The sequence below is a fragment of the Tachypleus tridentatus genome, chromosome 1 (genome assembly GCF_004210375.1).
Source record: "Tachypleus tridentatus isolate NWPU-2018 chromosome 1, ASM421037v1, whole genome shotgun sequence".
NCBI lineage: Eukaryota > Metazoa > Arthropoda > Merostomata > Xiphosura > Limulidae > Tachypleus > Tachypleus tridentatus.
The window spans coordinates 185,442,107-185,454,112 of record NC_134825.1 but is presented as its reverse complement, the minus strand read 5'-3'; the positions used below and the strand labels follow the sequence as shown (position 1 = coordinate 185,454,112).

General features: G+C 28.8%; 1 protein-coding gene across 1 annotated transcript in view; it reads right to left on the bottom strand.

Moving 5' to 3' along the window:
* Positions 1 to 1,812: 1,812 nt before the first annotated feature.
* LOC143232118 (uncharacterized) overlaps positions 1,813 to 12,006 on the bottom strand; it is a 168,733-nt gene continuing 158,539 nt past the window's right edge. Inside the window, exons 5-6 of the mRNA XM_076467208.1 lie at positions 10,173 to 10,397; positions 1,813 to 3,512 (exon numbers count right to left, since the gene is read on the bottom strand). Coding sequence (XP_076323323.1) covers positions 3,385 to 3,512; positions 10,173 to 10,397 — 353 coding nt within the window. The 3' untranslated portion in view covers positions 1,813 to 3,384. The remainder of the gene's footprint in view (positions 3,513 to 10,172; positions 10,398 to 12,006) is intronic.

The window sequence follows — 12,006 nt, the reverse complement described above, 5'->3', positions numbered from 1 at the left end:
GTCAGTCAGATAATTATATTTTCTATACTTCAAACAGTTAAATATTATTTTTTTATACATCAATCAGTTAAATTTTATTTTCTATACTTCAATCAGTTTAATTTTATTTTCTATACTTAAGTTTATTTTATTTTCGTACTTTCAGTCAGTTAAATATTATCCATATGTCAGTCAGGTAATTATATTTTCTATGCTTCAAACAGTTTAATTTCACTTTCTATACTTCAATTAGTTAAATTTTAGTTTGCATACTTCGCTCAGTTTAATTGTATTTTCTATACATCAATTAGTTTTATTTTATTTTATATACTTCAATTAATTTTATTTTCTATATTTCAATCAGTTTAATTTCATCTTCTATACTTTAATCAGTTACAATTTATTTTCTATACTTCAGTCAGTTTAATTTTATTTTGTATACTTCAATCAGTTTAATTTTATTCTCTATACATGAATCAGGTTTATTTTATTTTCTATATTTCAATCTGTTAAATTTTATTTCCAATACTTCAATCAGTTAAATTTTATTTTCAATACTTCAATCAGTTTAATTTTATTCTCTATACATGAATGAGTTTTATTTTATTTTCTATACCTCAATCAGTTAAATATTATTTTCCATATCAGTTAGTTAAATTTTATTTTCTATACCTCAATCAGTTTTAGTTTATATTTATACTTTCAATCAGTTACATATTATTTTCCATACGTCAGTCAAATTTTATTTTCTATACTTCAATCAATTTAATCTTCTATGCTTAAGCTAATTTTATTTTATTTTCATACTTTCAATCAGTTAAATATTAGTTTCCATAAGTGAGTCAGGTAATTTTATTTTCTATACTTCAATCTGTTAAATTTTATTTTGTATACTTCGATCAGTTAAATTTTATTTTCTATACTAAAATCGGTTAAATATTATTATTTTCCATATCAGTTAGTTAAATTTTATTTTCTATACTTCAATCAGTTTAATTTTATCTTCTATACTTAAGTTAGTTTTATTTTATTTTCTTACTTTGAATCAGTTAAATATTATTTTCCATAAGTGAGTCAGGTAATTTTATTTCTACACTATAACCTGTTAAATTTTATTTTCAATACTTTAGTCAGTTTAATTTTATCTTCTATACTTAAGTTAGTTTTATTTTATTTCATACTTTGAATCAGTTAAATATTATTTTCCATAAGTCAGTCTGTTCAATTTTATTTTCTATACTTCAATCAGTTAAATTTTATTTTCTACACTTCAATCAGTTTAATTTTATCTTCTATACTTAAGATTATTTTATTTTATTTTCGTACTTTCAATCAGTTAAATATTATTTTCCGTAAGTCAGTCAGGTAATTTTATTTTCTATACTTCAATCTGTTAAATTTTATTTTCTATACTTCAATCAGTTAAATTTTATTTTCTACACTTCAATCAGTTTAATTTTATCTTCTATACTTAAGATTATTTTATTTTATTTTCGTACTTTCAATCAGTTAAATATTATTTTCCATAAGTCAGTCAGGTAATTTTATTTTCTATACTTCAATCTGTTAAATTTTATTTTCAATACTTCAATCAGTTTCACATTTAATATTGTATACTTTAATCAGTTTCAACTTTAATATTGTAGACTTCACTAACACTTTTGATAAAATGTATTTTGTATATTGTGCTCAGTCACAGATTTTGAAAATTATTTTTCTTTACAATAATTTTTAATATAACTAATAATAGTAGTTTCTTGTAACTAGAACTACTTTTATTTAATTTACTGTATGTTTTCTTTCTTTAGACAGCCCAGAGATCATTTCTAGTTATTGTTTCTCATTAGGATTTAATGACATTTTTCTATATTTTATTGACAATATTAGAAAGTAAATTTTAACGAAATTATTTTAGACAATTGACTAACTTATGAAATTAGTTACATAATAAATCAAAGGTTTCCTTACGGGGTTTAGAGTCTGATGATCGGATATCCCCATCCCGAGAAAAGCATGTTTTACTATTATAATATTACGTTTTTTTAATGTCTCCTGCGCATTTTAATAGGTTCCCTTTTATAATGCATAATTAAATTAATCAAAGACTATTTTAAATTGTTAGCAACACGTGACACCTTTCTCATTCTAATTGACAAAGGCAATTGTTTTTGTGTATCGATTTCTGTTTCTAAGATAACGTAAAGACTAGGGCTATCAAACTGCTTGATCACTGTTTTCGTAAGGCACTGTGCACTTGATTCGATTTGGCACAACAGTTCTGGTGACAAAAAATCCACTTACAGCTATAGCTGTAAGTTTAACATTTCAATATCATTTGTCGTTCCACTGCTGATGTTTGTGCAGTAAATAAAGGATGGTAAACTTACTTCCCTACAAAATCGTACCGTCATTGCTACTAGGTAAGCAAGTTTCACTCAGTAAAGCGATGACTGATTTCGGAGTCATTTTCCCCAATAAACTTATAAGATTTGAAATTTGAACTGTAACTTAGGAACACGGAAACGGATCAGTAATATTTAAAAGTACAAAACCACTAGCTGAAAATTCAACAGCAGTGGTTGTCACCATATGATAGGTCAATATTTGCTGACTTTACAGTTTTATAAGGTAACAAGTGCATAACGCATGCGCGGCTTGTTCGGAAACGATGCAGTCACTTCGTGTTTTAAAATTGTTTTAACAGGACATCAAAGTGGGAAATCAAAAGAGTGGGTTAAACCAGATTTTAACAATACAATATTTCTGACTTGGATACGTTTTAGTTTTAATGTTTTATATCTATCAGGGATTAGGGATAGCCTCCAAATGGTCCTATTTTAAACTGCCATGTTTATAAAGGGGGAGAAAAGAATGAATAGTTGATAATATGAAACACTGACACAAATAATTTAGATATATTTCAGAATTATACTATATTTTACAGTTCCAAAAACCTCTCTAGACATTCTGTAAAATATTCAAGTTAGCTTTAACACTTCTCGCAAAACTTCTTGAAGTTGTTGTTTTTTCACACAACACCTTTCGCAAAGCTCACATGCATTAAAACAAAACAACAAAGACAGCCAGAAGTGTGACTGTGTGTGAACAATTATTTTAAATCTTTTCCATCAGATCTAAATCACCGGAACGGAAATCCAGCAAGTTCTCTCACTTCGAAGAACAAATTCAACATAAATTTTCAGTTCTTATTTTTATTAGATATCTGAACAAGGGGACACTATAGATCTTGTCCCAGTAGCTTGAACTGTCCACTGACCAGATGTCCACTGACCTCGCTTAAGAAGGCATCGTATCACGACGTCTATATTACAGGACACTATCGTACAATTGTAGACGGAAAAGGACTGTAACAGTCTTAGTGACGAAGCTCTTAATTTAATAAGCTCATCTTGTCTGAAGAAGGACAAGTAGTGTCACCATAGTCACGTGACTTCGGCAATAATCTGACGCACTATTGTCCACAAGTTCGTCGTTTTTAGCTCGTGTCTCATTTGGTGATTTATCTCTGTTTTCTGAAGAGAAGAAAACAAACAATAAGAAATAAACTTTAAATTTTGCTCTATACTTACTGTTGTCGTATCTAAGTTTCAACAGTAAAATAACTTACACAGCTATGCCCCTCTTGCAACAATCATTCAGTGTCTTCCCTCAAGACGAATTACTCACCGCTCAGGTCATAAGGTATATTATCCATTTCTATCAAGACTTCTTGAACATACGTGGTTTTAACATTATGATTCTAATAATCATTAGTTGTCATTGTTATTCAAGCAAGATGTGCAGAGTAGAAATATTACTGATGACTATAGATGTTACTAAATCAAATAACTAACAATGTCATCAAACCAAACTAACAATGGTATTAAATCAAATAACAATGGTATTAAACCAAATAACTAACAATGTTATCAAACCAAATAACTACCAGTTATCAAACCAAACTAACAATGTTATTAAACCAAATAACTAACAATGTTATCAAACCAAGTTAACAATGGTATAAATCAAATAACTAACAATGGTATTAAATCAAATAACTATCAACGTTATTAAACCAAATAACTAACAATGTTATCAAACCAAGTTAACAATGGTATTAAATCAAATAACTAACAATGTCATCAAACCAAACTAACAATGGTATTAAATCAAATAACTAACAATGTTATCAAACCAAACTAACAATGGTATTAAATGAAATAACTAACAATGTTATCAAACCAAACTAACAATAGTATAAATCAAATAACTAACAATGGTATTAAATCAAATAACTATCAACGTTATTAAACCAAATAACTAACAATGTTATCTAACCAAGTTAACAATGGTATTAAATCAAATAACTAACAATGTCATCAAACCAAACTAACAATGGTATTAAACCAAATAACTAACAATGTTATCAAACCAAACTAACAATGGTATTAAACCAAATAACTAACAATGTTATCAAACCAAACTAACAATGGTATTAAACGAAATAAATAACAATGTTATCAAACCAAATAACTAACAATGTTATTAAATCAAATAACTAACAATGTTATCAAACCAAACTAACAATGGTATTAAATCAAATAACTAACAACGTTATCAAACCAAACTAACAATGTTATTAAACCAAATAACTAACAATGTTATCAAACCAAACTAACAATGTTATTAAACCAAATAACTAACAATGTTATCAAACCAAGTTAACAATGGTATAAATCAAATAACTAACAATGGTATTAAATCAAATAACTATCAACGTTATTAAATCAAATAACTAACAATGTTATCAAACCAAACTAACAATGGTATTATATCAAATAACTAACAACGTTATCAAACCAAACTAACAATGTTATTAAACCAAATAACTAACAATGTTATCAAACCAAACTAACAATGGTATTAAATCAAATAACTAACAATGTTATCAAACCAAACTAACAATGTTATTAAACCAAATAACTAACAATGTTATTAAATCAAATAACTAACAATGGTATTAAATCAAATAACTAACAATGTTATCAAACCAAATTAACAATGGTATTAAATCAAATATCTAACAATGTTATCAAACCAAACTAATAATGGTATTAAATCAAATAACTAACAATGTTATCAAACCAAACTAACAATGGTATTAAATCAAATATCTAACAATGTTATCAAACCAAATAACTAACAATAGTATCAAACCAAACTAACAATGGTATTAAATCAAATAACTAACAATGTTATTAAACCAAACAAACAATGGTATTAAACCAAATAACTAACAATGTTATCAAACCAAACTAACAATGGTATTAAATCAAATAACTAACAATGTTATCAAACCAAACTAACAATGTTATTAAATCAAATAACTAACAATGGTATTAAACCAAATAACTAACAATGTTATCAAACCAAACTAACAATGGTATTAAATCAAATAACTAACAATGTTATCAAACCAAACTAACAATGGTATTAAATCAAATAACTAACAATGTTATCAAATCAAATAACTAACAAAGTTATTAAACCAAACTAACAATGTTATTAAACCAAATAACTAGCAATGTTATCAAGCCAAACTGACAATGGTATTAAACAAAATAACTCACAATGTTTTTAAACAAAATAACTCACAATGTTTTTAAACAAAATAACACACAATGTTATTAAACCAAATAACTAACAATGTTATTAAACCGAATAACTAATGATGTTAATGATCCAAGTAACTAAGAATGTTATTAAATCAAATAACTAAGAATGTTATTAAATCAAATCACTATCAATGATATTAAACCAAATATCTAATAATGTTAGTAAATCACTCAACCGGTAATGTTATGAAACCATGTGATGAGAAACGTGATTAAACTATACAATGGTAATCCTTACCGTTGTTGTTGTGGTTTCAGAGTGAACAACATTCACCTATGAGTGTATGACAACGTTGACTTGTGAATGTGTGATAAACAGTTACTAGCTAACAGTAAACATGACCCCGATCAAGTTATGACCTGCAGTTATTCAAACGTCTCACTATCAGCGTTAACACTTCCGTTTCAGGCGCACGCGCACACTTTACTGTGGTTTGCCTATAGCCAGCGTCAGAACGGTAATCAGTAATCTTACGTGTGCAGTTAATAGCTGACAATTAAGAATCTGTTTTTTAATAACAGCCATATTGCGTGACGGACAGATATCGCCGTCAGATACACATGTAAGCACATTACGCTTTGCGGCTACCGATTACGTCTTGCTAGCCTAGACCTGTGGTGCTGCTAATAAATGTAAGCGTATTTTTATCACGTAATCACTTTTGAACGTCCTGAGAATTTCAAAGTACAGCGAACATATCAGTTTTCACTTGCATACACTTATTTATTAGTCTATCGCCCAAACCGAACTTGTATGAAACAATAGCACGAAATAGCTAGTTTAATTAATTGGAAAACTAATTTTTTCTTCATTTGAGGATTATTAAGGTGATCTTTGAACACCTAAAAAAACACCTAGGTCAGGTGATAAATGATTAACAATGGTTCATAAGTTGTTTATTCGTTGTTAATATCTAGGTTATTGAAATATTACATCACGTGGTTTCTCCGGGTTAGGAGACTTAGATCAGTCCTACATCCGTATACTGAGAATGAAATATAATTCATATCAATGTAATAAATAAGTTAAAACATATACATGTATTAATGAAAGAAGCTGCGAAAATAATATTCATTTGGTCGGGAATACATTGCTATTCATTCATACATTGTAACATACATGGTTTATAGAATTACCTTATATCCGGAAGAGACGTACTTATTTGTCTTTCTTACTGTACATACTGTTTGTCTTGGAATACATTGCTATTCATTCATACATTGTAACATACATGGTTTATAGAATAACCTTATATCCAGAAGAGACGTACTTATTTGTCTTTCTTACTGTACATACTATTTGTCTTGGAATATATTGCTATTCATTCATACATTGTAACATACATGGTTTATAGAATTACCTTATATCCAGAAGAGACGTACTCATATTTCTTTCTTACTGTACATACTATTTGTCTTGGAATACATTGCTATTCATTCATACATTGTAACATACATGGTTTATAGAATAACCTTATATCCAGAAGAGACGTACTTATTTGTCTTTCTTACTGTACATACTGTTTGTCTTGGAATATATTGCTATTCATTCATACATTGTAACATACATGGTTTATAGAATTACCTTATATCCAGAAGAGACGTACTTATTTGTCTTTCTTACTGTACATACTGTTTGTCTTGGAATACATTGCTATTCATTCATACATTGTAACATACATGGTTTATAGAATAACCTTATATCCAGAAGAGACGTACTTATTTGTCTTTCTTACTGTACATACTGTTTGTCTTGGAATACATTGCTATTCATTCATACATTGTAACATACATGGTTTATAGAATTACCTTATATCCAGAAGAGACGTACTTATTTGTCTTTCTTACTGTACATACTATTTGTCTTGGAATACATTGCTATTCATTCATACATTGTAACATACATGGTTTATAGAATTACCTTATATCCAGAAGAGACGTACTTATTTGTCTTTCTTACTGTACATACTATTTGTCTTGCAAGTCGCTTCTTTGTAAAGCCCTCCTTACAATTTTCTTTTATCTAACTTATTTGAAAGTTTGTACTTACTTGTTTTCTTGGATGTAACTTATTTGTAAGTTTATACTTGTTTTCTTGGATGTAACTTATTTGTAAGTTTGTACTTGTTTTCTTGGATGTAACTTATTTGTAAGTTTGTACTTACCGTTTTTCCTGGATATGAGTTATTTGTAAGTTTGTACTTACTATTTTTCCTGGATATGAGTTATTTGTAAGTTTGTACTTACTGTTTTCTTGGATGTAACTTATTTGTAAGTTTGTACTTACCGTTTTTCCTGGATATGAGTTATTTGTAAGTTTGTACTTACTATTTTTCCTGGATATGAGTTATTTGTAAGTTTGTACTTACTGTTTCTCTTGGATATGAGTTATTTGTAAGTTTGTACTTACTGTTTTTCCTGGATATGAGTTATTTGTAAGTTTGTACTTACTATTTTTCCTGGATATGAGTTATTTGTAAGTTTGTACTTACCATTTTTCCTGGATATGAGTTATTTGTAAGTTTGTACTTACTGCTTCTCTTGGATATGAGTTATTTGTAAGTTTGTACTTACTGTTTTTCCTGGATGCGAGTTATTTGTAAGTTTGTACTTACTGTTTCTCCTGGATGTGAGTTATTTGTAAGTTTGTACTTACTGTTTTTCCTGGATATGAGTTATTTGTAAGTTTGTACTTGTTTTTCCTGGATATGAGTTATTTGTAAGTTTGTACTTACTGTTTTCCTGGATATGAGTTATTTGTAAGTTTGTACTTACTGTTTTTCCTGGATATGAGTTATTTGTAAGTTTGTACTTACTGGATTTTATTTGTAAGTTTGTACCTGTTTTTCCTGGATATGAGTTATTTGTAAGTTTGTACTTACTGTTTTTCCTGGATATGAGTTATTTGTAAGTTTGTACTTACTGTTTTTCCTGGATATGAGTTATTTGTAAGTTTGTACTTACTGTTTTTCCTGGATATGAGTTATTTGTAAGTTTGTACTTACTGTTTCTCCTGGATGTGAGTTATTTGTAAGTTTGTACTTACTGTTTTTCCTGGATATGAGTTATTTGTAAGTTTGTACTTACTGTTTCTCTTGGATGTGAGTTATTTGTAAGTTTGTACTTACTGTTTCTCCTGGATGTGAGTTATTTGTAAGTTTGTACTTACTGTTTTCCTGGATGTGAGTTATTTGTAAGTTTGTACTTACTGTTTTCCTGGATATGAGTTATTTGTAAGTTTGTACTTACTGTTTTTCCTGGATATGAGTTATTTGTAAGTTTGTACTTACTGTTTCTCTTGGATGTGAGTTATTTGTAAGTTTGTACTTACTGTTTTTCCTGGATATGAATTATTTGTAAGTTTGTACTTACTGTTTTTCCTGGATATGAGTTATTTGTAAGTTTGTACTTACTGTTTCTCTTGGATGTGAGTTATTTGTAAGTTTGTACTTACTGTTTTTCCTGGATATGAATTATTTGTAAGTTTGTACTTACTGTTTTTCCTGGATATGAATTATTTGTAAGTTTGTACTTACTGTTTTCCTGGATATGAGTTATTTGTAAGTTTGTACTTACTGTTTCTCTTGGATGTGAGTTATTTGTAAGTTTGTACTTACTGTTTTTCCTGGATATGAGTTATTTGTAAGTTTGTACTTACTGTTTCTCTTGGATGTGAGTTATTTGTAAGTTTGTACTTACTGTTTCTCTTGGATGTGAGTTATTTGTAAGTTTGTACTTACTGTTTTTCCTGGATATGAGATATTTGTAAGTTTGTACTTACTGTTTTTCCTGGATATGAATTATTTGTAAGTTTGTACTTACTGTTTTTCCTGGATATGAATTATTTGTAAGTTTGTACTTACTGTTTTTCCTGGATATGAGTTATTTGTAAGTTTGTACTTACTGTTTCTCTTGGATGTGAGTTATTTGTAAGTTTGTACTTACTGTTTCTCCTGGATGTGAGTTATTTGTAAGTTTGTACTTACTGTTTTTCCTGGATATGAGTTATTTGTAAGTTTGTACTTACTGTTTCTCTTGGATGTGAGTTATTTGTAAGTTTGTACTTACTGTTTTTCCTGGATATGAGATATTTGTAAGTTTGTACTTACTGTTTTTCCTGGATATGAATTATTTGTAAGTTTGTACTTACTGTTTTTCCTGGATATGAGTTATTTGTAAGTTTGTACTTACTGTTTTTCCTGGATATGAGATATTTGTAAGTTTGTACTTACTGTTTTTCCTGGATATGAATTATTTGTAAGTTTGTACTTACTGTTTTTCCTGGATATGAGTTATTTGTAAGTTTGTACTTACTGTTTCTCTTGGATGTGAGTTATTTGTAAGTTTGTACTTACTGTTTCTCTTGGATGTGAGTTATTTGTAAGTTTGTACTTACTGTTTTTCCTGGATATGAGTTATTTGTAAGTTTGTACTTACTGTTTTCCTGGATATGAGTTATTTGTAAGTTTGTACTTACTGTTTTTCGTGGATATGAGTTATTTGTAAGTTTGTACTTACTGTTTTTCTTTGAGTTGACTCGTGTGTTTTCCTCAAAACTTGGCACTTGATACGTTGGTGGTTTTGAAGGGAATCGGGGATTGAACCACTCAGAGAGTATGTCTATATCAGTGGAAGTCGACTGCGTGGTGGTGGTGGTGGTAGTGGTAGAAGATGGAAACACAGGTTTATAGACAGGAAAGGTTACGCTAGCTACAGTTGAGCTCGTGGTAGTTGTGGTACTCTCTATAAAACAATAATCATTGTAAAGTAGCCATTTTTAAAACAGTGAGAAAACAATTGATTCATGAAAAGTAATCCATTTTAAAATAACCTCTAAGTTAACGTCGCTACTACTTTCACAACACTTACTGGTTGAAGACATCCTAAGAATAAAATATCTTTTAATGACTTGGATTATCACATTTTATTGTCAAGGTTTCAGTAATAATTCACTTCTTTACTTCAGAAAACAATTTTCTCTGTTTAGTTGGAGTCATAACGAGTAGAGAAAAATGTAAAGCAACTTATAGTGAAATGGACTTATTAATTACTTACAAATAAAAACAACAAGAATAGTGTTTTGTATATAGAGAGATTCGAACCCCTGATACTATCTCACAGTTATCCACTGTTCTACCTAGTAAAACGACAAATTAACAAATTTCCATAAAACGTTTAAAAGAACGGTAAAGATTATCATATTGATAAAAGTGGGTAATGATAATATAAAGTGTAATATGGGTAATTGTAACAAGAGTGTAGAAGTGGGTAATGATAACAAAAAGTGTAATATGGGTAATTGTAACAAGAGTATTGAAGTGGGTAAAGATAACAAAAAGTTATAATATGGGTAATTGTAACAAGAGTGTAGAAGTGGGTAATGACAACAAAAAGTGTAATATGGGTAATTGTAACAAGAGTGTAGAAGTGGGTAATGACAACAAAAAGTGTAATATGGGTAATTGTAACAAGAATGTAGAAGTGGGTAATGATAGCAAAAAGTGTTATATGAGTAATTGTAACAAGAATGTAGAAGTGGGTAATGATATCAAAAAGTGTAATATGGGTAATTGTAACAAGAGTGTAGAAGTGGGTAATGACAACAAAAAGTGTAATATGGGTAACTGTAACAAGAATGTAGAAGTGAGTAATGATAACAAAAAGTGTAATATGGGTAATTGTAACAAGAATGTAGAAGTGAGTAATGATAACAAAAAGTGTAATATGGGTAATTGTAACAAGAGTATTGAAGTGGGTAAAGATAACAAAAAGTTATAATATGGGTAATTGTAACAAGAGTGTAGAAGTGGGTAATGATAACAAAAAGTGTAATATGGGTAATTGTAACAAGAGTATTGAAGTGGGTAAAGATAACAAAAATTATAATATGGGTAATTGTAACAAGAGTGTAGAAGTGGGTAATGACAACAAAAAGTGTAATATGGGTAATTGTAACAAGAGTGTAGAAGTGGGTAATGACAACAAAAAGTGGAATATGGGTAATTGTAACAAGCATGTAGAAGTGGGTAATGACAACAAAAAGTGTAATATGGGTAATTGTAACAAGAATGTAGAAGTGGGTAATGATAGCAAAAAGTGTTATATGAGTAATTGTAACAAGAATGTAGAAGTGGGTAATGATATCAAAAAGTGTAATATGGGTAATTGTAACAAGAGTGTAGAAGTGGGTAATGACAACAAAAAGTGTAATATGGGTAATTGTAACAAGAATGTAGAAGTGAGTAATGATAACAAAAAGTGTAATATGGGTAATTGTAACAAGAGTATTGAAGTGGGTAAAGATAACAAAAATTATAATATGGGTAATTGTAACAAGAGTGTAGAAGTGGGT